The 25987-nt window shown below is 39.6% G+C and overlaps 1 protein-coding gene across 2 annotated transcripts in view; it reads left to right on the top strand.

The window, feature by feature from the left end:
* Positions 1–22234, top strand: part of FGF9 (fibroblast growth factor 9) — a 122439-nt gene extending 100205 nt beyond the window's left edge. For both annotated transcript variants that reach the window (XM_075198862.1, XM_075198861.1), the window contains exons 2-3: positions 10817–10920; positions 19993–22234. In XM_075198862.1, the coding sequence (XP_075054963.1) occupies positions 10891–10920; positions 19993–20238 (276 nt within the window). In that variant the 5' untranslated portion in view covers positions 10817–10890 and the 3' untranslated portion in view covers positions 20239–22234. The remainder of the gene's footprint in view (positions 1–10816; positions 10921–19992) is intronic.
* The last annotated feature ends 3753 nt before the right edge of the window (positions 22235–25987 follow it).

Here is a 25987-nt window from a genome sequence, read left to right as displayed (position 1 = left end):
TCTCTCGCTTTTTCGCTTTCTCTCTCTCGCTTTTTCGCTTTCTCTCTCTCGCTTTTTCGCTTTCTCTCTCTCTCGCTTTTTCGCTTTCTCTCTCTCTCTCGCGCGCGCTTTTTCGCTTTCTCTCTCTCTCGCTTTTTCGCTTTCTCTCTCTCTCTCTCTCTCGCTTTTTCTCTCTCTCTCGCTTTTTCTCTCTCTCTCGCTTTTTCTCTCTCTCTCTCTCTCGCTTTTTCTCTCTCTCTCTCTCTCGCTTTTTCTCTCTCTCTCTCTCTCGCTTTTTCTCTCTCTCTCTCGCTTTTTCTCTCTCTCTCTCTCTCTCTCGCTTTTCTCTCTCTCTCTCTCTCTCTCTCTCTCTCTCTCTCTCTCTCTCGCTTTTTCTCTCTCTCTCTCTCTCGCTTTTTCTCTCTCTCTCTCTCTCTCGCTTTTTCTCTCTCTCTCTCTCTCTCTCTCTCTCTCTCTCTCTCGCTTTTTCTCTCTCTCTCGCTTTCTCTCTCTCTCTCTCGCGCGCTTTCTCTCTCTCTCTCTCGCTTTCTCTCTCTCTCTCTCTCGCTTTCGCACTCTCGCTTTCTCTCGCTTTCGCTTTCTCTCTCTCTCTTTCTCTCTCGCTTTTTCGCTTTCTCTCTCTCTCTCGCTTTCGCTTTTTCTCTCTCTCTCTCTCTCTCGCTTTCGCTTTCTCTCTCTCTCGCTTTCGCTCTCTCTCTCTCTCTCTCGCTCTCTCTCGCTTTCGCTCTCTCGCTTTCTCTCTCTCTCTCTCTCTCTCTCTCTCGCTTTCTCTCTCTCTCTCTCTCTCGCTTTTTCTCTCTCTCTCTCGCTTTCTCTCTCTCTCGCCTTTTTCGCGCTCTCTCTCACGCGCTCGCTTTTTCGCTCTCTCTCTCTCTCGCGCGCTCGCTTTTTCGCTCTCTCTCGCTTTTTCGCTCTCTCTCTCTTTTTCGCTCTCGCTCGTGCGCTCGCTTTTTCGCTCGCTTGCTTTTTCGCTCTCTCTCGCTCGCATTTTTGCTCTCTCTCTCGCGCGCTCGCTTTTTCGCTCTCTCTCGCTTTTTCGCTATTTCTCTCTCTCGCGCTCGCTTTTTCGCTCTCTCTCGCGCGCTCGCTTTTTCCCTCTCTCTCTCGCGCTTTTTTGCTCTCTCTCTCGTGCTTTTTTGCTCTCTCTCTCTCGCTTTTCCGCTCTCTCTTGCGCGCTCGCTTTTTCGCTCTCTCTCGCGCGCGCTCGCTTTTTCGCTCTCTCTCGCGCGCGCTCGCTTTTTCGCTCTCTCTCTCGCGCGCTCGCTTTTTCGCGCTCTCTCTCGCGCGCTCGCTTTTTCGCGCTCTCTCTCGCTTTTTCTCTCTCGCTCTCTCTCGCGCTCGCTTTTTCGCTCTCTCTCTCACGCGCTTGCTCTCTCTATCGCTCTCTCACTTGCTTTCTCTCTCTCTCTCTCTCTCAACTTCTACAACACAGATTTTTTTTTAGTATGTTTTTTTAGTAGCCTCTAATTGTTCTACTGACACTTGAAATATGTTCGTCCTGTTTACTGTACGTAAATTTGATAACAGTTGACAAACCTGTTAAGACTCCAGAGTCCTCCAAGCCAATTTCGTACATTATCTGGTCTTAAAGAAAATATATTTAAAGTACAATGTATAGGTAGTACTTATGTCCACAATATGTTTTAATGTCTTTTGCGTAACCTTATCAAACATGTGAATGTAAACAGTGTTCCCCACAGACCAAAGCAATCACTGCTTTAGTCTATACATTTACAGAACATGTGTGTTGTTAAAAAAAACTGTATTGTCTTTAAAATTCATAGTGCTTCAATATGTCAGTAATGTACATCTAGAGCAGGACGCGCTTCATTTTATCAGCCTATGTCCCTGATTAGGTCTAGCTGCCAAGCTTCGGACTCCTAGTTAAATTAAGAGTTACTAATAATGAATTGTAATTTAAAAGGAAATAAGATACTTTATTATTGCCTATAAAATAAAATGTACATTTTCTGAATATATAATAGTTAGTAAATTACTGAGCATTGAGTCCAAATGCTCGTGTTTTTAAGCTCAACTTTTTTAGACCTTTAGGGGCCTATTTAACAATCTTCCAATTTTTGCCCTGTTAAGTATCCCCTGTCATCACAGCAATTTACTATTCTAGTCATGTCAGGACAGCGCATCCGATAGAAGGCTGTCCCAGTAATGACTCTTTTCCAATAACAACTCATCATCATCATCATCATCTATTTATATAGCGCCATTAATTCCGCAGCGCTGTACAGAGAACTCACTCACATCTGTCCCTGCCCCATTGGAGCTTACAATCTAACTCAGAGTCTTTACTGTGCATGTGCGACCTAGTGTCTAGCTCAATTGGCAGATTTGTTAAACAGTGCAGGGGAGATCAGGAAGGCTGTCGGAAGATCCGAAGATCCCCCTTCTGCAACACTCACTCACCCCCTAGGATTGAATGGCTACCGGTGTCAAGCTGTTCAAAGCTTGATGAATTTAACCAGACTGCAGTCCCCATTGAAAATTATGTGGACTGCGGTATTATGTGATGTTTTACCTAATGCAGGAGATACCTCTGATCTCTCCTGCATTTGGCATTTGCTGAATTGCTACTATACTCAAAAATGCCTAAACCATGCAGAAATAACCGCCGTATCCACATGGTTTAAGGCTTGATAAATAGGCCTCCTAGTATGAATGTCTTTGTATGCAGCCACTCTTACCAGACATAAACGGAATATGCAGGAAATTAACGCAGGTTAAAGTCACTACACAGCAAACCGCAGCCTGCATTAAATACGTCTTGTTCATCTCCAGTTTTCACAGTGACTATGTAGTAACTAAATGCACTTTATTTACCAAGCAGAGAAGTGTAGAACTGCTTAAGCTAATTGATGTCAATAATATTGAGTGGGGGGAAATGCTTAAAAAAGTTGTATTACCTGTAAAATGTAACAAAAAACATTTTGTAATCAAAAATATGCTGTTTAGTAAGTAGATGCCCTCTGTGTGTTGTACCTCAGTGTCCATCCGAAATGTTTGGCTCCCAAACAGGTCAGAAATAGGATGGAGGAGAATCTAAAGAAAATGGAAAGTGACATGCAGCTTATCCAAGTATAACATATTGAAGATATTTGCATGAGCGAACCTACCACACTTCTCCATGCCTCTGTCCGTATGGATTCCATTATTTGTGAGACATTTGGAGAGCAGTGTGTGGTCCGCAGGCAGCACAAATCGAGGAACAAAAGGGACAACAGGAGGCTTAGGAAAGACCAGAAAATCAGTTACATGTGAAACACTGTTAAATGTACAGAGGATTTTATATGAAATGCCCTCTGTTACATTTTTATATAGCGCAAATCGTTTATTTAATAGACCCCCACTGCTGTAGTTGGCGCAATTTTAGTGCGCGCAATGAGAAGATAAATTGTGTCAAATTCTCAGATATTTTTCAAGTATCCATGTTTATAAGCTGTATTTGATTTTTTTTTTAAATAAATGTTCTCCTATGTTCTAATAACTTTCTGTTTTGCCTGTTCTTTTCCTCTCTCTCCTTTTTCTGTCAAAGAACATGCATTTATTTTTTCTCGTTGCACCCTGCATTTGGCTCCTAGTTGTACACTTGACAGTTTGTGATGCCTTAGCATGCCTTAGGGTATATAGACAGTATAAACAGGGCTTGTGTTCCATTGTTCTGAAGTGCCTTCAGTCATGCTCTGATAGCCAAAATGTCTGAGATGTTTACACATTTACATTCTGTTTACAGCCATGTGTATTGGGTGCTGAAAATGAACATAATTGGTAACCTCCATGTGTCATTGTGAGTTTTAGTGGTTTCTTGCACTTTTTTTATTTATTTATTTATTTATTTAATTTTTATTTTTTTCTGTGATAAATTAGCTTTTATAATGATTTGTGTCTGGAAGTCTACTGAGGTGTCTGTGTTTGTTTATATCATTGTAGCTTTAGCAAAGGTATTTTGTTTTGAATATCAATATGTGTTTCTCTTTTCACTGAAATATTATAAATAGTACTATACCATAGAAGGTATTCTTATATAACTCCCAGAGTTATATTTATCAAGCTGCAGGCTTGAAAAAATAGAGATGTTGCCTATAGCAACCAATCAGATTCTAGTTATAATTTATTTAGTACATTCTACAAAATGACAGCTAGAATCTGATTGGTTGCTATAGGCAACATCTCCACTTTTTCAAAACCGCAGCTTGATGAATTTACCCCCAAGTGTTACTGCTGTCTGAACAGTGACACGATCCGAAAAGGGGATGTGGTTATATAAGAATGGGGCGTGGCTGCATTACAGCAAGGTCTTGTCACTGCTTTTGAAGTACCTCATAGCTCTCACTGGTTCCGATTTTAGAGGGACTGCCTGATTTATGGGCCGTAAAAAGGGTGGGGCTTAGCATGAAAGTGGGTGGAGTTTTTAAAACATTTGCCCATTTGTGAGTGGGGTTTGTGCAGAACAGGGGCAGGACTTATTTTGTTGAACTTTCAGGATTCTATGTTGGGAGGTATGGTACTAGGGTGCCCCAAGTCCCTTCCCATCCCCTAAAAACACAGTTCAATTACCACACACGAGAGAATTGCCATGAACCTGCCCACCATGGTGTATGGGATATGTCTCCTGGCATTCTTGGGAGTCGGGACAAAAGTCCCAGCTATCGGGATGGCACTGGCCGTCCCCCAGAATTGTCTGAATAGGAACAGTTGGGAGGTTTGGTATAACTGAATAGATTCTATGCGATACTTTATGCATAGCACAAAACTTTTCTGTCTAGGTTTTTGGGCATATTGTGATAAGTTATCTAAGCTTTGACTCCGTGGGTAACACTCCACTGTTGGCACTTTGACGTCAACAGTAGCGCAGCATGATGGCTACATTCATGATATGAATGTAGAGCTGCTCAACTGATTCCTTGTAGGCCGCATAAAACTAAATGTATAATATAAGTATTATGACATATATCTTCTAAGAATTGGATTGTTCCAATGTAAAAGAGTACTTTGGGCTCCGCTAGAACAAACTATGAAAATATGTACTTATAAAGCAATTAATGTTATAACCACTAGAACCTAGAATTATCTCTGATTACCTCCGAACACAGCAACAATTAATAGCTTACGTTTAATACTCCTATAGTTAAGTCAGTGGAAGAAATAATGATATTAAATACAGATCTAAGTCATACATTCTTTTTTTTTATAAATGGAAACAATGAGTGTGGTTTTTAGGCCAGCAATCCTAAACACGGACCATTCACGCCCTGAATAATGCATGGACCAATTTGAGGAATGCATCCCTCTATTTCATCTCTGCATTTTTTGAGCTGCACATGTTGTTCCCTGGGGATTTAACCCGTGCCTTATTAGATTTACACAGCACATGACTGGTATTGATTAGTGCATAGTCTATTTTGTAAGAGATTCAAAATTAATTGTGCAAAAATCCATGTAAGTGCTTTTTTATGAGGCTCGGGAGACTGTGGACCCTGTAATATCGAAGTGAATTATTCGATTGTAATATGTGAATGCAAACTGTGGAAATCGCTGGACAGATATTCTGGTCCTTAAACAAAGGAATATAAATGGAGAAATCCTCAAAAAGCTGTTTTCCACCTCCCCCCTAAAAAGTGAACAACTCTCTTGCAGAAGAGCAAAGCTTTATACTGCAAGATGCTAAAAGGCAGAGAGACTTGTCATCGTGCTCTTTGTATTCCTCTAATGTTTTTCTGACTATGTATTATTAGTTATGCCATTTTTAATAGGGAAGCACCAAATCCGTAATTCAGTGTTCAGCCAGATATTGAATCCTTAAGCAAAAAAAATCTGCTTAATTCAAAGCGAAGTCTAGATTCTAATTTGCATATTAAAATCAGGCAGGGTGGGCCTACAGTCTTATCAGTAATGTGAATCTCCTGTAAGCAATAGGTAATTCAGGATTCTGGGCTGGATGGCTGAATTCTAAGATCCAGACCATATTTGAATTGGCAGTCAGCAGATTCCTGAATCTTGGATAAGTGACTCCTTAATTTTAAATGAAGGATACAAAATAGGACTGTATTTGTAACTTTATTAATTATCCACTGTATTGTTATGGATTATCCAAAGCCGTGCTCAAGGACAAATTCAACCATGTCCTAATCGCAAATAGATAATTGAATTCACCTGTGTATTAGCATTTAATTACATATTATGCTAACATTATGAGCGATTTAACTCTGTACATATATATATATATATATATATATATATATATATATATATATATATATATATATATATATATATATATATAATATGTATGTATGTAATATAAGAAAAAGAGCAGATACTGAGAATAACATCCAAAATTTAGAACAAGAGAACTGGCATAGTACAACTGGCCTATGGAACATGAACACTCGAGGGTTATGTCGAGCATATGATGAGTTGGACTGTAGTCAGTATAATAAAAGCAGGAACATTATAGAGGATAAAATTCTCTAACTTTAAAAAAAAAATAAAAAAATGACTACCTGGTCAGTGCTTCTCTTTAATGTTATTTGTGTTGTGTACGGCTGTGTCGTGGGAACTGTAATGTTATTTCCAGTCCAGCTTTGATCCAGCTACTATTTCCTGTTACTATTAGACACCCATTAAGGAAAAAGGACCCGGCATCAATTGTACAGGGTTGCACTGATCAGCAGGTTCTCAATGCAGCCCTGCAGAGTTGTATTCTCATTACATCATTCTTAAACTTTCATTTCCATACGGCTCAGTTTAGAGGGAAGATTGGCTGCAGTCAGTGATGTCCTGTCTTTTGTTATACCTTTTCTATGAAGTATTCTGTTTAAACATTTAATGGAAATGTTATAAACATTGCCCTGTATGAATTATTAATATATACTACTATAAAATGATAATGTTACCTTTAAAGTGGATTCTTTTTATTTTTATTTAGGGTAGATTTTCAAAGACCACTTATGTATTTTTAGAGAGTTAAATGTAAAACCAGTAAGTGACTCTAGTTAATCATTTTGCTGTGTGCATAGCATAGGGAGGCTTTAAGGTGCTGGACTCTTGAAGTGTAGAAAGCTTTGACACGATAGCCAATCAGCGCTGATAAAATGAATGCAAAGCCTGTGTGCAAGGACCTGGAATCGCAGAGCAAGCCGTTCAGATGTGTCTCAAGCGCTTAGATAAAATGTGTAAAGCACATGAATCATTTATGAGACAACACGAACGAGAGGCAAAGTGTTGACAATAAAGGATTCTGAAGTGTTTCGTAGTCAGATTTAAAATTGCTCTTGGCAAATAAGGTCAAGTTGTGTCAATACATTTGCCACACGTCACACACCTAACATGCCCCAATTGTGCATTTCCTTTGCACATGTAGCCGTCCTTGTAGAACAATCCCGGCTGCAGGCTACTCATCTTATATCTGGTGGAAAATAGAACATTTGTGTATATTCTGTCTGCGAAGATTTGTCACTGTGGCTAATTGCAATTCATTTGCCAGCTGTTTGATTGAGACACTGACCAATGTCTCAATACTAGGTTTGTTTTTATTTAATTTTTGCACTTCTATCATGTTAATTTATTGTGGGTATAGCAGCATTTATTACCTTCTTTTACTTTATAGAGATCCATACGCCCAATTTAAAATTTGCTTTGTGTCAGTTGCTTGTAAGGTGATTGCCAATAAATTGTCCAAAGGGGCAGCAAAGGGCAGTAGCTACCAGGCCCATCTGCCCTGGGGGCCAAAACCAAAAGCAGCTAGCTTTATACTAGTCAGATGTGACTTGCTTTCTCAATGTATGTGCTTTAATATTGTGCACTCTTTTTTTTAAAGTGCTCCTTTCACATATGCGCTATAGAGGAAGACAATTTGTGGCCTAAACCAAAAGTAACTAGCGACATTACTAAGGCATGAGCAGGAGCAGATTAGGAACTAAAAGTGGGCCTGGAAAAAATTCTGGAAGTGGCCTCCTGTAGGTGGGACCAAATCAACTGTAGGCAGGGCCAACACAAAAGGAGGCGGGATGAGTACACACTTGACTATACCACCAGAGGGCTGTAAAGTGCTAGACTACTCATTACATCACCTGTCCCCCAACATTCCCACCCTTGGAACAAACATGTCCCTGGGTGGGACAGAGCCCTAAATCAGGATTGTCCAGGGACAGTTGGAAGGTATGGTATTATTCACCCACATAATTGCTGCCTACTCTGTGTACGAGTGATGGGTACACTTTGACTAATACATAGAAAGTAGGACAAAATAAGCAACTAAATTTGGCAGTAGTAAACCAGTAACAATATATACATATTTGTGTTTATTTAATAACATTTTGTAGAGGAACTACCAATATCGAAAAATACAGTTGACAGACTGTCCTGCTCTCTCCTACCTGTTCTTGTTGCTTCCCCTCCCTGTGGATCCTGGAATGCTGGGGGCCCTATTTGGGGAAAAAAATGAGTGCATGAAATGTAGAAAACTCAAATCAAAAGCTACATTTAATAATTAGGCCTCCCTCCAGCCCCAACATTAAAATACTAGTATTCACATAGCATCCATATAGGATAACTTTAAACAGGAAAATTGTAATGTGTGGGGGGTTAAAGTGCCTTTTACAGGTTGCAGGATAACATCTTCGTGTGTTATTGGTTTATGCATACTTGCCAACATTTTATTTTCTGTTTCCGGGAGATGCCGGCTGGGACGTGGGCGTGCAGGGGGCGGGGCTGCGAAATCGCGTCATTTTGGCCCCGCCCCCGTGACGGAATGACGCAAATCGCGTCATTTTACAGGGGGGGCGGGGCTAAACGCCGCGATTCCGGTTGAATCGCGGCGTTTAAACTAAATTTTTCCCCCTTCCTATCAGGGAGATTGCCACACTCGTCCGGGAGACTCTCGCAAAATGCGGGAGTCTCCCGGACAATCCGGGAGAGTTGGCAAGTATGGGTTTATGTCTTGTGTGAAAGAGATACTTGTGTGAGTTGATATCACGATTCTTACTATATATATATATATATATATATGCTTTTTAGTAATTTCTTTGAGATGCGAATGCAAACCTCATAGAACAATTAGGAGTAATAATACCTGTATCAAAGTCCTATTGCCATCAGTTTCAGTACCAATAACACATTAACCATGATATCCACCTTAACCTGTAAACACCCAGCTTCTGCTAATAGCTTGGTATTTTAGACTGGTAGTTAAGTCTGGGTTTGTGTATAAAGAACTTGTCACTCATTACCCATTATTCTGTGTCAAACCCTGTATACTAGTGAGGTGAGTAATAAAACAATCAACCTGTGACTCTGCAGCTGCTGTTGAACTATAAGTGCCAGCATGCCCAGACTTGTAGTCCTGCTGCGGCTGGAGAGTCACATGTTTCCTGCCTCCTTTTTGTGTTTTTTTTTTTCTTCTAGGACATAAAAAGCATTCTGTTGTATTAATGTATTAGGTGCTAATTCACTGGGATTAAAAATAGAAGCCTTTTTCCTGCACAGTCACCTCACAGCATGATGTAAGCGGGGATTTCTGGGCTGGCTGCAGTGTGCTGCTGGTAAGAGGACTGTGACACTCTCTCTGGCTATCTGCAATGCATCATTCCCATAGACTTGGTGGATTAACTCCTCAATATCATCTGTATACAAGATACAAAGCGTAGGGGCATAGGCACTGATTATTGGTAATATTTAAATACTGTACTAAATGTTTGTGTGTATGTGTGTGTATATATATATATATATATATATATATATATATATATATATATATATATATATATATATATATATATATATATATATATTATATATCTCTATATATATCATGCCTACATACGTTCTACCCCTTTTTTTTCAGGATAGCTGGGTAGTTTTCCTTGTCGACTTTAACAGGTTATGGAGGGTGACAGAGATTTGCATGTGGGAGATCCACAGCAGGAGTTTGGGCGAGAGATTGAGGGAAGCTGTTTTACACCACAAAGGACGTCTGATAGACATTTATTTGGAAAAGGAAGCAGTTTTGTGGTTCAGATGAGGGTGTCTGAGAAGAGGAAGGGAGAAGTGCAATTGGGAGCAGGTAACATGAATGATGGGGATTTGGGGAGCAGAAGTAAGAACTTTTCTTTAAAAAAAATGTTCACACGCACAGTGGCTTAGTGGTTAGCACTTCTGCCTCACAGCACTGGGGTCATGAGTTCAATTCTAGATCATGGCCTTATCTGTGAGGAGTTTGTATGTTCTTCCTGTGTTTGCGTGGGTTTCCTCCGGGTGCTCCGGTTTCCTCCCACTCTCCAAAAACATACTGGTAGGTTAATTGGCTGATATCAATTTCAATGTCTGTCTGTCTCTCTCGCGTGACTGATGTGAGTTCTCTGTACAGCGCTGCAGAAATAGTGGCGCTATATAACTTATGTTTGTTGGATAATTTATGTGGATTGTGCAGGAAGCAAACTCAGGCATAGCCTTGTGTACCAAAATATGAATAACTCCAATAACTATCATTTCTTCCTGCAAAACCATAAATTTATAATAGTGTTGGTTGATGTAATAAAGTGTTAATATTTGTTTTGCAGTGTACTTGTATACTGATGCTTATGGTATATTATTGTATTTCCTCTGTTGATCTTACAGGTTACAGGTCTGAGGGGTGACCCATACCGTTGTTGTACAAGTGTTAGACGTGATATAGGGATCTGCTGTTTGATAGCAGGAATAAAATTGGGACCCTGTAATACCATGTTGTTACATTTGTATAAAAGAGGGAAACGTTCCGTGTAAACCATCCAATCAATCATGGCTCTATCATTTGTATTTCTAGGAATTCTGGAGTTTATTAGTATAGCAGTCGGCCTGGTCAGCATTCGAGGTGTGGAGAGTGGACTGTACCTGGGAATGAACGAGAAAGGGGAACTGTATGGGTCGGTAAGTTTTTAAAATTTCACCACTTGCAAATCAATGTCTCAGATAAACATTTCGCCCCTGTCATATATTATTCCTAATTTTCCTAATTTTATGTGTTTTCCACTGCATTTCCTGACTGTTATTAGTCCACTATCCCATCTTGTATCCATCACTTCATCCTTGCCATTGTGTCACTTCTTGTCACTGCCTTGTAGCATTATCATTCTTTATATAGCTCCATTTATATTACTCAGTGCTGCCCCGTTGGAGCTTACAATCCAAATTCCCTACCAAATATACACCGAAGCCCACTAACCTCCCAATATGTTTTTGGACTGCTGGATGAAACTGGCATACAATGAATAAAGTAGTTTAGTGCATACTGGCCTACTCTCCCGAAATTCCCGGGAGGCTCCCGAATTTAGTAGGCAAACCTCCCAGATTCGCCGAAATTCACGGCATTGAATGCTTAATTACATCATTAAGCCCTACCCCCGTTATTCAATGCTGTTAATTTCGGCATTTTATAGTGGGGGCGGGGCTATGGTGACGTAACAACGTCTCCCGGGTGAGAAGTTTTGAAAGTTGGCATATATGGTTTAGCGATGTATTTGGTTATGAAACAGGCTGGATCTTTTTATATTGACTGCATTGATGCAAGTATGTATGTATGTATGTATGTATGTATGTATGTGTGTATATATATATATGTATGTATGTATGTATGTATGTGTGAAGTGTTATTAGATTTTCATTTCTTAAAAAATGTCTCTTTAAACAGAAAGCAATATTACTCTTTTTTGTGCCTCTTTGAAAGACTGGTGGAACTATTGGGCATACTGAAAGGAAAATGATGATGTCTAGGTTTGAGGGGGTAGTCACAGGATTGTGCTGCTGGATAAGTTAATGTGTGATAGATGGACAAAAGTCAGATGTGTACTCCAAACGAATTGAAACCCACAAGAATACACCGCATTGTAAGGAGTCCACCATAAATCAAAGCTGTCAATCCCCTGCTGGTGTCCTGTCCCGACCCCCCCCTCCGCACAGATCTTCATTGATGTGTCTGATAATGTCCTAGGGGTGAGACAGCTTAAGGCCTGCACAGAAAGGGAAGCAGAACTTGCATAATAAAGTAACCTGAGGGCTTTCAAAACAAAAGTGAGTGAAGACCCCTCCACATAGGCCAACACGGAGCATTTAAGCAGTATGCCTCAGACATAACTTTCCTGTCAGGGGACACAGTCAGGGATCACGCAGGCTTGCTGAAAGGGATCTGCAGACATTGCACTCTCAGCCCGTCCCTGTATTGAATGGTGTTTAGAGGAAGCCATAAGGGCATTTGCATTACCCAGTTAAATAAATAAATTAATTAATTAAGTGCTCCCTGAAAACCTACCTCTTCAGACAAGCTTATAATATTCCTCAACCACACTCTTAACCTCACTACCTTACTCTATTACCACCCGTTACACAATTTCACACAAGACAACTATCCCCTGACCAACATTGTTGTGTGACAGGATCATTTAGCCTCTGAGTCACTTTTACCTTTGCAGCCTGGCTGGGCCGAAATGCAAAATGTAGACTTAGCCTTAGCCTAATGTATCAAACTCCCATTGTCCCATAGATTGTAAGCTTGTGAGCAGGGCCTTCTCAGCTCTTTGTCTGTTTTACCCAGTTTGTTTATTAGTTTACTATGTTTGTCCCCAATTGTAAAGCGCTACAGAATATGTTGGCGCTATATATATGTAAATATTGATTATGATAATTAAACCAAACCCCACTTTTGATATAGGAGAATGAGAGATATGTCATTATTAAATATGGTATAGTTAAAGTATGCATTTATTGCACAAATTGTGTTCATTGAGTCATTATGTGACATACACACCAGATTGAAGGTGAAAACTCAATTCCTTTAAACCATGTTTAGCCCAATCCACATCCAAACCAAACCACCTCCATTTTGTATTCAGACAACTAGCTACTTTTGTCTCCAAAGCCCCAAATTTGAAAAACGTGGCATATCCTTGTGTATTTTTAACGCTGTAGTGTTGCTGAATAATTAGCTTTTTCCCCATCACCTACTGAAGGCAAAACGTATGCACACCCCTATGTGTGAATTGTGATGTGTGAATTGGTACCAGTGAACAAAGGTTCTCACACACCTAGATGTGTACTCAACAAATCACTTAGCATATCTGTCATGTAAATGTGTGGAATACAGCCTCTGCAAACAGACCCCTTTAATGTTATAATGAACAATACATAATTGTTCGCCTACCATAAAGCAAGTTTAACACATATCTGTGTAGAAAGTAATGACGAGGAAATGATTGCAATGTATGGGCCAATTTCCTGCCACAATTATGTGCAGTTTAATGTGATAGGCTGGGATTTATTAGACTAAGAATGTACATTAGAAACGAACCAAGTATTATGCCGTCCACTGTATTCTTCATTACTGGGTAGACAAGGACCTCTTCAGTTCAAAGAATGTGAATTTCAATGCTTCTGATATAAGGCACGTTATGTTATGTTTCTCTCCCCAACCGAAAAAGGGGATTCTATCTGGATAATTTTGAGAACTGGGATTGTTCTGACGATGTAACGACCAGCAATCGTGCTTTGAATCAAACCTAGCTAATTTAAAGACCAAATGGATACTGTGTATCCAGCAATCACTGTTGTAATTGTTTTGTTTGGCCACGTGACCATACACAAGATCAATGTTCATCACACTGATGACAATGCTTGCTGTGATAAGTTCAATGATTTACTAATGTGGTGTAATTGGCCATAACCAACAGCAACTGATGAGGTTAGCGCTATCATTTTTATGGTTCTGCTGCAGTTTAGAAAATGAAAACTGACACTTCATTGGTTTGATATGGATTATACAGTGCACCATATTATTAAATATGGCTCATTCTTTTCATTTTATTAAAAGGTTTGCTAGCTCTGTCTATCCACATTTACAATAAGCAGTAAATGTAAATATGCTGCTATATAGAATTCTTCTTTTTTTTTTTTTTTACCTGACCTTCGATGACAGTTATTTGCCCGCCCTATAACTTTCATAATAATAATATTATTATTGAACTGATACACCATTTTGTTCATTGATTTTCTTCTGCAATCACCACCCGAAGTGGCGATAGGAGAAGGATTGCCACGATCCTTGTTAAATAAACTGCTTCATGCTTGGTATGCAGAAACTTTTGCCGACGACACCCGGCTAATCTTTTTGACCATTTGATAGATGGGAAAACATTTTTTTCCTTGGGAAAAAACTGGCTTTTCTCCTTTGGATAACTAAAGCCCACAAAAAGACAAAAGGACCCAGTTTATTGAAACTTGCAGTACCATCCACAAAGTAATGTATAAACAAATCTGAATAAATTTGATTTTTTAAATCTTGAATTGTGAAGGCACGTATAGCTCCTATTTTGGTGAAAAGCCATACTCTGTATGTCTCATGTATGCTAACTTAGTATATTTTGTAAAATACTAGAAAAGCAAAAAATGTAGGAACAGTAAAACTGCCAATAATATAAAAATATGTAAACAAAGGGTAGCAAACAAAGGAAACAAATAGAGCGCTATGTTGGTAAATCATTTGACATTAGGGACGTGTCAATATTTCTCGTCAAGTAAAAGAGTCGAACAATTCCAAGCATCTCTTCAGTGTTCCAAAATCAAAACAATGGCCGTATTGTCCCGTGGTCACTAAATTAAATGTTCCATTGTGTCAGCCAGCAAAGTTCTACTTGTCACAAATACAGAAAAAAAATAATATACATTTTTTATTTTCTCGCCCTGGTGTTTTGTTTGTGTCTAAAGTATATCGATTTTTTTAAATGGTATTATTTCGTTTGAATTCTCCTCCCTGGTTAGCATTATTCTGTTTGGAAATATTTTTGTCATTATTTTTATTTGTTTAACTTGTTCATGAATAGCGATAGCAACCGTGACCCCAAGCTATGCATGCTATAAGGAAGCAAAATTGAGTTTTGGATGAAATTTGGTGCGATAAGTTTTAAACAAGCAAATTCCACCTGCACCCCCTACTCTCTGATCTGGTGGGCCCCACGGTGCCTCTAGATCTAAGAGATCCATCCTTTTTTTTTTTTTTTTTTTTCAAACTGGGTTGTTGAAGCCCCTCCCCCTGTTATCTTCCATTTTGAATAAGTGACAAACTCCCATGGGGCGGGCTTTTGAAAACTCCGCTAACTGCGTGAAAGGAACCGTCCAAGCCTTTTAGATGGTCTCCTGCTCAGGACCTTTGGGGACACTGCTTTTGTGAAATTAGGTCTATAAATAGAGCTGGAATGATGGCGATGTCCCTTTCATTCTGAAAACATTGTGCATCTCTAGTTACAGTATATGTGTGTAACAGTATTTACAACATGTTATCAAATCAACCTTTACTGAAAACACAGTGTGGAACAGACGGTTACTTTGTAGGAGAACACAAGGCAGTTTTGCAAAAGGGGGTTGGAGGAGTGTAAGAGCACTCTCGTTGCCTCTACAGCACTGTACATGTCAGTCCCAGTTAAGAGATTCCTCTGGTGATATTAAATAATGCATTTCACCATCCATGTAGATAAATAATTAAAATTCTGAAATAGTCCTCCAATCAGTACATATTATAAAAGCATTAGGAGCACCGGTCATTAAAGAGCAGTACAGCATATACAGCGTCTGATGTAAACAGCACATTCAAGCTAAAACAATCATTTTTATCCATTACTTATTTGGTATTGGAGACTTTGCCTTAGACTGATGCTCACTGCCAGTAGCTCATACTTACCTTATATTTCCCAGTGGCGAGGTGAATTGCAAGAAAGGAGGGGGTGGGGGGTGAATCTGGTCGTTTTGGCTCCCGCCATGCAGCAAAGTTACGCCTTTGCGCCACATCTGTTGTGCCCACAGAAGTAGCCGACCTATCAGGATTTGAACAGGCATTCTCCAAGGTGCTGAGTCTAACGAACACCCTGGTCTTCGCCAAGAACCGCTGGAAGGTTGTATAGGCTTTTCCGCCGGAGGTTCGCAGATCGCGGTCCCATGAGTAATAGGAGTTGAGGTAGGGAACTTAGTCAGCGGGTCATGATTGCTACACAGTCAGGCAGTACGGTACAGAAGGGAGATCCAAGCCATAGTCAGGGTAACCGTGGTCGGTGCAAAGAAGATATCAGGAGCTGGTGTCAGGAGGAGACGCCAAGGTCAAATGCAGGAATCAAACCAAAGAGCAGGTACCAAAGAAGGATTCACAAATTTAGTCAGGCAGCAGGGTCATACACAGGAGAACAGAAAGGCACAAAGCACAGAATTCACTGGAAACAAGGAAAAGGCGCTGGGAATAGGGAGCTGGAGTCAGACACTACACAAGAACTGTTGCTCTGACACATAATCTGTGTCAGAGCTGAACTAAATAAATAGTAAGGGGATTTCAAAGCCCTGACTTGATAGCCAGATTATTGCAGTGCAGATTATATATAATATATACATATACATATATATATATATAGTAACAAAGGGAGGCATTTATCTGACAATATGCAAAGAAAACATACAAGCAGAGTAAGGCATTGGCGCAGTTATGCACCTAGATTCAGGTTAAACCAAGTAAAGACTTATGTGTAGTTTAAAGTTGGTTAACTTACATGATTTAAAGCTGCTTCCTCTTAGCAAACAGACAGAGTGGGTCTGTTAGTTGAAACAGAGCCAGTGATGGGCATTTTCTCTTAAAGAGAAGGTGGGTGTGTCATCTGTCCATCAAGCTAAGGCTGGGGGAGGAGTATCATGTATAAAAGCTTGTTTGTGCCACTTGTTCACTGAGACCAACGCTGGGAAAGCTGGCTGGTCCTGAGAGAGAGCTGGTCTATGTATAGCTAGCGTTTAGGGTCTCCATAATTGCTGTGAAAGTATACGGTGTCAAAACATTTACCATCCTGACAATAAAGCATCATAAAAAGGAAGAAGTTGTTCGCGTGTGCTTCTGCAGTAACGGGCTCTTGCCACAATATCTAATATATATAAGCCTAGTGGCGTGTGTTAGTCTGTGTGTGTGTGAAAAAAAAAACAAGCTGCAGCGCCACCTGCTGGGCGGAGTTATACACTGACCTACTAAATTCTTAGTGTGTGTGGGGAAAAAAACTCAGAAAGGGCTGAAATTTGGTATACTAAGATGTTTTTAATTTGTTAATTGTTAAAAGTGTTTATAAAGATTTTAAAAAAATATATATATTTCTTGAAGGAGAAGTGACAGTTGGGAGCGGTTGCCGGGGGTGACAGTGGGGAGTGGTTGGTGGTTGCCGGGGGTGACAGAGCGAGAGGAGTGTGATACTCAGGATCGCTGAGAAAGATCCCTGTGTCTGGATAGACATCTGGAAAGATGTGGCGATACAGATGAAGGATGAGGTGATGGAGAGAAATGAAGAGGTGGTGACATGTGGACAAAACCACGTTAAAAAAGGGCGCTTGCATCGGGAAGTAACGCTCTTCCCCTGTGGAGGCCTGGCCTAGCCCCAAATGCATGACAAGAACCTTTTTAACAACCTAAGTAGCTTGATTTGACTAGAATGCATGAGTATCATGTACGGGTTAACGTGTGTGTGTGTGTGTGTGTGTGTGTATGTATATATATATATATATATATATATATATATTAGTCACACAGGCACGTATAAACATTTAGAACAGTATTTAAACATTACCAATAATTAATTTCAAGTCTATGGGAAAGATGCACTGCAGATAGGTAGTGACGCAGTCATATTCATATTTATTGATGTATATAATATGCACATTATATATGCGTGTATGTGTATGTAAAGGACATTTGAATTGGATAATTAAAAACATGTAATTAAAGTATTTCATGACCAAGACCCGTTATATTTAAATAGTTCTACAATTGGTACCACACTAATTTGCAACATCCGGTACTTTCGATTCTTAGTCAACGTCCAATTGCCTAAACTCCCAGCCAGGTTTCATGATGCGGAGTTGGGACAGTGAGACGAGGGACATAACGGTGTCACAGCCAGGAAGTTAGTGCACTTTAGTTTTCTTACATCTGTAATAGGGGTGGGCAGGATGATAGATTTTAGAATCTTGAATAAGCACAGAGAATAAAGCTGCCTGATATTTGTATCCCACAAGCTAAATCAGGCAGTTTTTTTTCCTGCATGCAAAAAAATAAATGAATTGCATTTGTTCCCTCTGCATTGCAGCATTGCAGTCCAAGTGCAAATTTATACCCTTCACTTTCACTTGAATGTACTCCTAAATCAAATTGAGTTGTCGCTTTGTAAGCAAAACCGTATGTTTATTACATTGTTGGTTAGCCTATTGAACATTAAGTAAAAAAAAAAAAAAGCAACGGATATGAGAGATTTATATGGAGTTTTGCTGAATAAAATGTTTAGTATTGCACAACAAGAAAGTAACATTTTTTTGGGTTGCTCCTAGACTTTATAACTACGTCCCATGTCTGTAAGCAACACAGAAATAACTGCATTCTTCACACACAAATAAAATATCTGCACACACATGCACAATGGGCACATTTAGAACAATTTACCAAAATATAAAACCTCAATGCAAATATGCGAGTCACTTAGCGGTGAGATGAGATGACAACTTCAATAGTGAGCTAAAAAGTTATTTAATGTTTCTGAAACTAAAACGGCAGTGTCTTTAAAGGCAAAACTTGACTTTAAAGACCTTGCCGTTTTTTAAATTTGCCATGCAAAGTAATCGAATATCGGCGACTTGCAAATCCGCGGCATAATACATTTACCCCCGTGTGTCCCACAATTTTGAACCACGCATGGAGTTTTTGAGTATTTATGTGCTGAGCAGGATTCCATTCATTAAACTAAATGGAGCCCTGCAGAAGCCTTCATCCATCTGCCTCTGCCGACTTGTCAGGCAGATCCTAGGTTCAGTTTGTTCGACTTGTCCGTTCACAGGCGCCCAGCCACATACAAAGGGGTTGAGTACCATTTTCCGGCCCTGGAAAACCCGACAGTACTTACCCGGGCAGGAGGAAACCGAAGAGCTGCTCGCCGACTTACTGACACCTTCCAAGGTAGACTTTTGTCAATTGAGGCCCCTGAAGAATCCGGCAGCGGTGACTGACGTCACATTGAAGAGACTCAATGTGATCAGACTTGTTCAGCTAATAATTTAAGGAGGCAACGCCTCTACAAGGTTCATTACTATACCGTGTACCATTACTATACCGTGTACCTTGTACACGGTATAGTCTCTTGAGTCTCTTCAATGTGACGTCCGCCACCACTGCCGGCTTCTACAGGGGCCGCAATTAATAAAAGTCATCCTTGTGAGCAGTCATTCATTTCAGTCAGTCGGCGAGCAGCTCTTCGGTTTCCTCCTGCCGGGGTAAGTACGGTCAGGTTTTCCGCGGCCGGAAAACTGACTACCACCGATACAAAGTACACCTTGGACAATATTGCAAGCCGTGAGTTCAGGATGCTGATTGTCTTGGGAGTGGTGAGGCTCCAAGAAATAGGGGATTTATGGTTCCACTAGTTAAGTTAAGAAGGTATTTGTGTAAACTGCCACCATTGATGGTGTATTTTGTTTTTTCTCTGTTTTGACTTGGTTATGACTTGTATAGATTGTGGAGTGAGGGATGATCATTTTACAGTTGGGAAGAATGTATCACAAACATGGGCAATTATTTTTGTTTGTGTGTTGTGACGGCAGGCAAAGGGACACAAGTGCTCTCTTTCTAATTCCCCTTGTACATGGGCGTATAAAAACATGAAGAAAAAATCTTACATCTTTGTAGGGAGAAATGATCTTGAATGGTACTCTGCACATAAAATATTGGAAGTAGTACTAAGCAATTGGTCAGCCACGGATATTGTGGGCAAATATCTAACACTTGAGCTTGGCCTGCAAATCCTTGTTCGCTGTGGAAATGCAAAGTCTGTTAGGTCAGATGTTTTCTGTGTGCTAGCATTAGTACCAATTGTTAGGATGTACACTGGACTGATAGGTTGTATATTATTTACACCAGTCATTGAATGACAATTGTTTGTCTATTTCTTGCAGGAGAAGCTGACCCAGGAGTGTGTGTTCCGAGAGCAATTTGAAGAAAACTGGTACAACACGTATTCATCGAACCTCTATAAACATGTGGACACTGGACGTCGATACTATGTAGCATTGAATAAAGATGGTACTCCCAGAGAAGGGAATAGGACTAAACGGCATCAGAAATTTACACATTTTTTACCTAGACCAGTGGACCCTGAAAAAGTACCTGAACTTTATAAAGATATTCTAAGCCAAAGTTGACAAAGACAGTTTCTTCACTCGAGCCCTTAAAAAAAGTAACCACTATATTAAATCAAAAAAGTTTCACTGGTGGGTTCTTATTGGTTAGCTGGGTCATCACATCAGCCGCACTGTTGCCAAACTTTGTCGCATGCATAATATATGATGGAGGCTTGGATCGAACATGCTGATTCTGTTCTGCACTTAAAGGATTGTCCTCCCGGAGGAAAGGCTGTGCCCACTCGTGCTTGATTTATAACAAGGCAAAGAGCAAACATTAAAAAAAAAAATATTAAATAAATAATAATAAAAAAAAAAAACATAGAAGCAGAAGCAAGGAGGAATGAGGCCTGATGCATGCTGGGAAATAGACAAGCTTTTAAATTTTTGATCACCCCTTAATTCATCGTATATCAGCATAGCTGCCATACTTCGGTTCATCAGGATTTTTGGCTGAAGGCCTGCTCAAGTTGTACGCTCATTTTACAAAAGGCATGGACGGGTGCAGTCTTACTTAAAAAAAATAAAATAAAAATGACTCTTCAGTTAATTGCTCATTGAGGTGCCATCCCCCTGAGGATAAATCAAAGACCTCTCCGTAAAGAAAAAAAAAAAAAAGGAACGTACAATAAAAAAAAGAAACAAAAGTGGAAAAAAAAAAACAATACAATACAAAAAAAAAAAAAAAAACCTTAAATTTATTTATAGAAATTCCAAAGGCAACATTATATTTATTTTATATATTTATTTATTATATAGAGTTTATTTTTAATGAAATATGTACAGGCCAGATAGGCATTTTCGAAGCTTTAGGCTCTGTAAGCATTCTCTGTTAAAGGCCATTATCAACCTGTGGTAAATTCATGCAAGTTTATTATTAAGGTGCATGGATTAAAGAAAAAAAAAAAAAAAAAAAAAGCAAAAACACTAATGACCCTCAAGGTGACAATCTACTTTGCGCCCATTACCCTGCTAAAGTGCAACCACATCTTACGACCTCATATCGGCTTATTCTAGTAACTCTAAATCAGCTGATCTCTAGGCAGATGGATAAAAAAAAAAACAATCATCCTTGGGCCCAGTAAAGGGTACAATCTGCTGCATTAGAGTTATCGAATCAGCTGTCACTGGTCTCGCTATTAATTTGTAGCTTAGCCCCGAGTTACACAAGAATGGTGCAAACCCACATCTCAATTTGTAACCCACTACTATGTTTTTTTTTTTTGTCGTCTTAGATAGGCTGGAATTTATTATTTATTTTTAAATAATTTTCAGTATGGAGGAGCTTGCAGTGCACTGAACGACCACCCTCTGCTGAGAGTAATACCCCTCAGTCCTCCAGTATTCACCACTGTCAAACTCATTGCTTCAACCATTTTTAGACAGACCCGGGCTTCCAATTTTTTTATGCTGTAACCTTAAAGGAAAGATCCTTTCCAATAAGTGGCTTATATTGCTCCACCACCTTCAAACTTACCTGCTGTTGAAAGGCACCTAAGGTTTACTATATATTCAAATATATAATCTACCTGCTTATTACATATTACAGAACAGATGGTAAACTTTTTGTCGTTTTCTTTAACTTTTTTTTATTTAGAACATTTCCAAGGAGCATGATATAATCTCATGTTTTGTCCTAGTTAAAGGCTCTGTGCAGTAAAATTAAATGTAGGTGCCTTTTATTTTTCACAGCTACATAAGGAATGGCTATGGGGACTAACAGATGTCAAACAGCAACTGCAAACTGTCCCATATTCTCGCTAAAGCTTGATTAACATGTGGTGGGTGTTATAATGCGACACCCAGGTTAGCAGGATAATGCTTGTATGTAAACATGTTTATCTGTGTACCCAATATCTCCTACCAGAAAATGCAGTCTTTTTAGGGTTCAGCATACGATCTGTCTTATGGAAATTGCTTTCGGCGTGAACTGTCATAAAACAATAGCACCCTATTTTTTTTTTTTTTCTTTCAAACAACTTGCAAAATGAACCTAATAAATCTTTACGAATAACGACATGGGGAAAAGTATTATACTGTTTAATTTATCTCTTTTTTTTTTTTCTTTCCTCTGTTTTTATTTTTGGTTTTGTGTTTCAAAAATCGTCTGCACATCACAAATTCTGGATCCTTCAGAGGCAAGTTTGAAATGTGTGGTACATTTTGAAAATAATAATAATAATAAAAAAAAAATTGTAATATTTTTTAAGCAATAAGCATAGAAATAAATATTTATTTAAAAGTGTTCTGATATGCGTAATTGGCAACAACTTAATTTTTTTATTCTTCTGGAAAAAAAGGTTATCATATGTATTTTGTTTTTAGTTCAAAAGTACAAATGCATTTACACTGCAACTTCCAGATAACCTCACCAAACAACAACAAAATTAGCTACTGACAACATCCCATCAGTTATAGTAGACTACACTGTAATGTTCTAATTTGGTATGTTGTACCTGAAGAAATAAGTTGGATTACTATCAGAGGTTTATTTACAATAATCAAACTTTAATTTTTAAAAAACATACCTATGTGTGATCACCAGTGAAAAACTGTGTGTGTAAAATTATATATATATATATATATATATATATATATATATATATATATATATATATATATATATATAGTAACTACAATAATTTACAAGTGTAACACAGGTTACGCAATGAAAGCAAACATATGATTTGTTGCTGTAACGCCCTGTGTGTTAGAGTGCCTTGTGATAATCTGTTCTGCATAATTCTGACCTGGCATTAACCTCAGGTCAAACACCTGACCGTGGCTCAGTCTTTCCAACCCCAAGATCCTGTTGGTTAAAGTCACAAACAGGTGTTGCTGCACGTGCAGGTTTGATGTGATGCAGACACAGCAGGTGAAATAATACACAGGTACCAGTGATGAAAATAATGAATCCCAGGTCAACTTTGTCAAATATGTAAAGGACAGTGGTAAACGTGGGTAGCTATACGATGGTACATCATACCGCCACTTCTCCTGCGTTCATTGTACAATTATCAAATTCCATTCACTTACATTAACATTACATATTGCATACTGCCACTTCTAAATTTCCGCTTTGACCACTGATAAAGGACATAAATTGGTTTCACATGGCAGCATTTTACACTTTGTTAACCGTTAGAATTAGTAGTGCAGATCATATCTTGACGCTGGGATGCAGGCTTAAAAGTTTTGATCAAAATATGAACTAATACCTAATCGTTTTTATTTTGCTAGGCACACACAGATATGCAGTGTAAAGGATAAGCACTGACAATTGTCTTTTTGTTTAGATCATATCTGTAGCAACCTGCTATTATCAAGCTTAGTTGGTGCTCACAGGTTCACTTGTTTTCAGAGCTGACACTCACTTCAGGAAATATCTCACTCTTTACTCGTCCATTGTAACTATTGAACAGGTAGCGTCATTGCAGTTTATGTAATGTTTGTGTGGATAAGGTCTCCAAAAGATAACATTTTTTTTAGAGGTATTTCAAAAAGTTGTCAAAAATTACAAACAAATTAAGCAAATGTTAACAAACGCCCTGCCCAGCTCACTAAACCACATTAGTTGTGGTATGTGACACTCACGTATTAATGTGAGAATATCACGCATGTACCAATGTACGGTGAGAGCTCAGCAGGAGGATACAAATGACATTGCTTTCTCCATGAACGCTATAACAGAGCCAGACCTAGTACAATGGTATCTCTATAGTCTGCAGAACTAGATGATTGCATATTTAGGGTAGCTCTAATTACACCTGTAACACCTGTTTGCCTTGCTGTTGGTATAAGTCCATTTTACAGTGGTGCCTACCCCTCTTGGGTGTGCCACCTTGTTATAGCTCAATCTCTCCCGCCTCTAGTTTTGGTGGGCGAATCAGCAAACAGAAGTTTGCATGCAGAAGTGCATGCAGGTTCAATAATAACAAGTTATAGGTAGTGCAAACGTGTAGTGATGTACGGTCACCAGTGCTGAAATGACTGGGGGCCAGACCATCCCTCTTAAAAGAAAATAAAGAAAATATGTTGGTACTTCATTTTCATTATCCAAATTCACACTTCAGCATAGTTCACCTAATAACTTTAGGTAATACACTTTTTGACCCAAGAGCTGACATACTCATATAGTGGATTTGGAACTCTCAAACGTCTGCATTTGCATTGTCGTGTTCCAACCTTCATCATCATCATTTATTTATATAGAGCCACTGATTCCGCCGCGCTGTACAGAGAACTCAATCACATCAGTCCCTGCCCCATTGGAGCTTACAGTCTAAATTCCCTAACACACACACACACACAGAGAGAGAGAGAGAGACTAGGGTAAATTTTTGATAACAGGCAATTAACCAACCAGTATGTTTTTGGAGTGTAGGAGGAAACCGAAGCACCCGGAGGACATCCACGCAAACACAGGGAGAACATACAAACTCCACACAGATAAGGCCATGGTCGGGAATTGAACTCATGACCCCAGGGCTGTGAGGCAGAAGTGCTAACCACTAAGCCACCGTGTTGCCCGACCTTAACCCTTCACAATGGGTGCTGGTTCACCTACACTCTGCTATGTTCGGGACATTATGTAATTTACACTAAAATAAAACCCTGCACGTAAGAATACTGTATTCATGTCCCTATGCTGAGGGTACACATCACAATATGCAATCGGTGATGGCAGCAGGGCACCAGGTTTATGTCAGGCATTATTACACCCACTCATACATCCCAACATTTAGGGGCATATTCAATAAGGATTTGCGGCTGCGCTTGAAAAGTAACATTACGGTACCGCAACATCGTGGATTTCTGTGCCTTTCTTAATATTTGTTTTGATTAAGAAAAACACATTTGCTTTTTGGTTTGATTTAAGTAATAAAATAAACCAGCATATATAATATTTCTTCTTGTGTATGAAAGAAAGTAGCAAAAAAATATATAATATATGGACAATCAACGACGAGAGCACCTATCAGTTTCAGAGAAGATTCATAATCGGCCAATCAGAAGCAGCTAGCTAGTGCTGGTGACTATCATCATCCTCAGTGTGTATCTGCCCTCAGACAACCAAAATTGATAAGGTTGCTGAGAGGTGTATGCGCCTCTGTACTCACCCGATGTTAGACCTCCTCTTCCGTATGTTTTTGGAGTGTGGGAGGAAATTGGAGCACCCAGAGTAAACCCACGGAGAACAAACAAACTCCACACAGATAAGGCCATGGTCGGAAATTGAACTCATGACCTTGGTGCTGTAAGGCAGAAGTACTAACCACTAATGAAAACAATTGGGGATAGACTTTATTTTCATCTTCCACTTTCACACTTCAGTACAGTTCTGTTAGGAACCCCTCTAACCGCTACAACACAACCCGGAGTCTGCTCTGCCAGTCAGGTGTTCACTGGAACCCCTAGTGGTGGGGACAGACTTGGCCACAGACTAGCAGAAGGTCGTGAAGTGCGTACCGACTAGGGAGAACCCAGGAAAGCGGAGTGAAGTCCAGGCAAGGGTCGAGGGTCGGCAGCAGACGGAATCCAATATACAAGCCGAGGTCAAGGGTCACAGGCATGGTAGCTAGGTCCAGATACAGGCAAGAAGGTCAGGGTCACAAGAAACACAGGCAGAGTCCAAATCCAGGCAAGGGGTCATACACAGGCAATCAGTCCAACAGGTCTTCACAAATATAAAGCAGGAGTAGGAGCAGGTTAGGCTGACAGGCAAACTGGACGCTATAACCGGCAGGGAGGCTAAGCCTTATATACAGAC

Source organism: Mixophyes fleayi, chromosome 2 (genome assembly GCF_038048845.1).
Source record: "Mixophyes fleayi isolate aMixFle1 chromosome 2, aMixFle1.hap1, whole genome shotgun sequence".
Classification (NCBI taxonomy): domain Eukaryota; kingdom Metazoa; phylum Chordata; class Amphibia; order Anura; family Limnodynastidae; genus Mixophyes; species Mixophyes fleayi.
The sequence above is the reverse complement of the archived record's forward strand: the minus strand, read 5'-3'. Positions and strand labels throughout refer to the sequence as shown.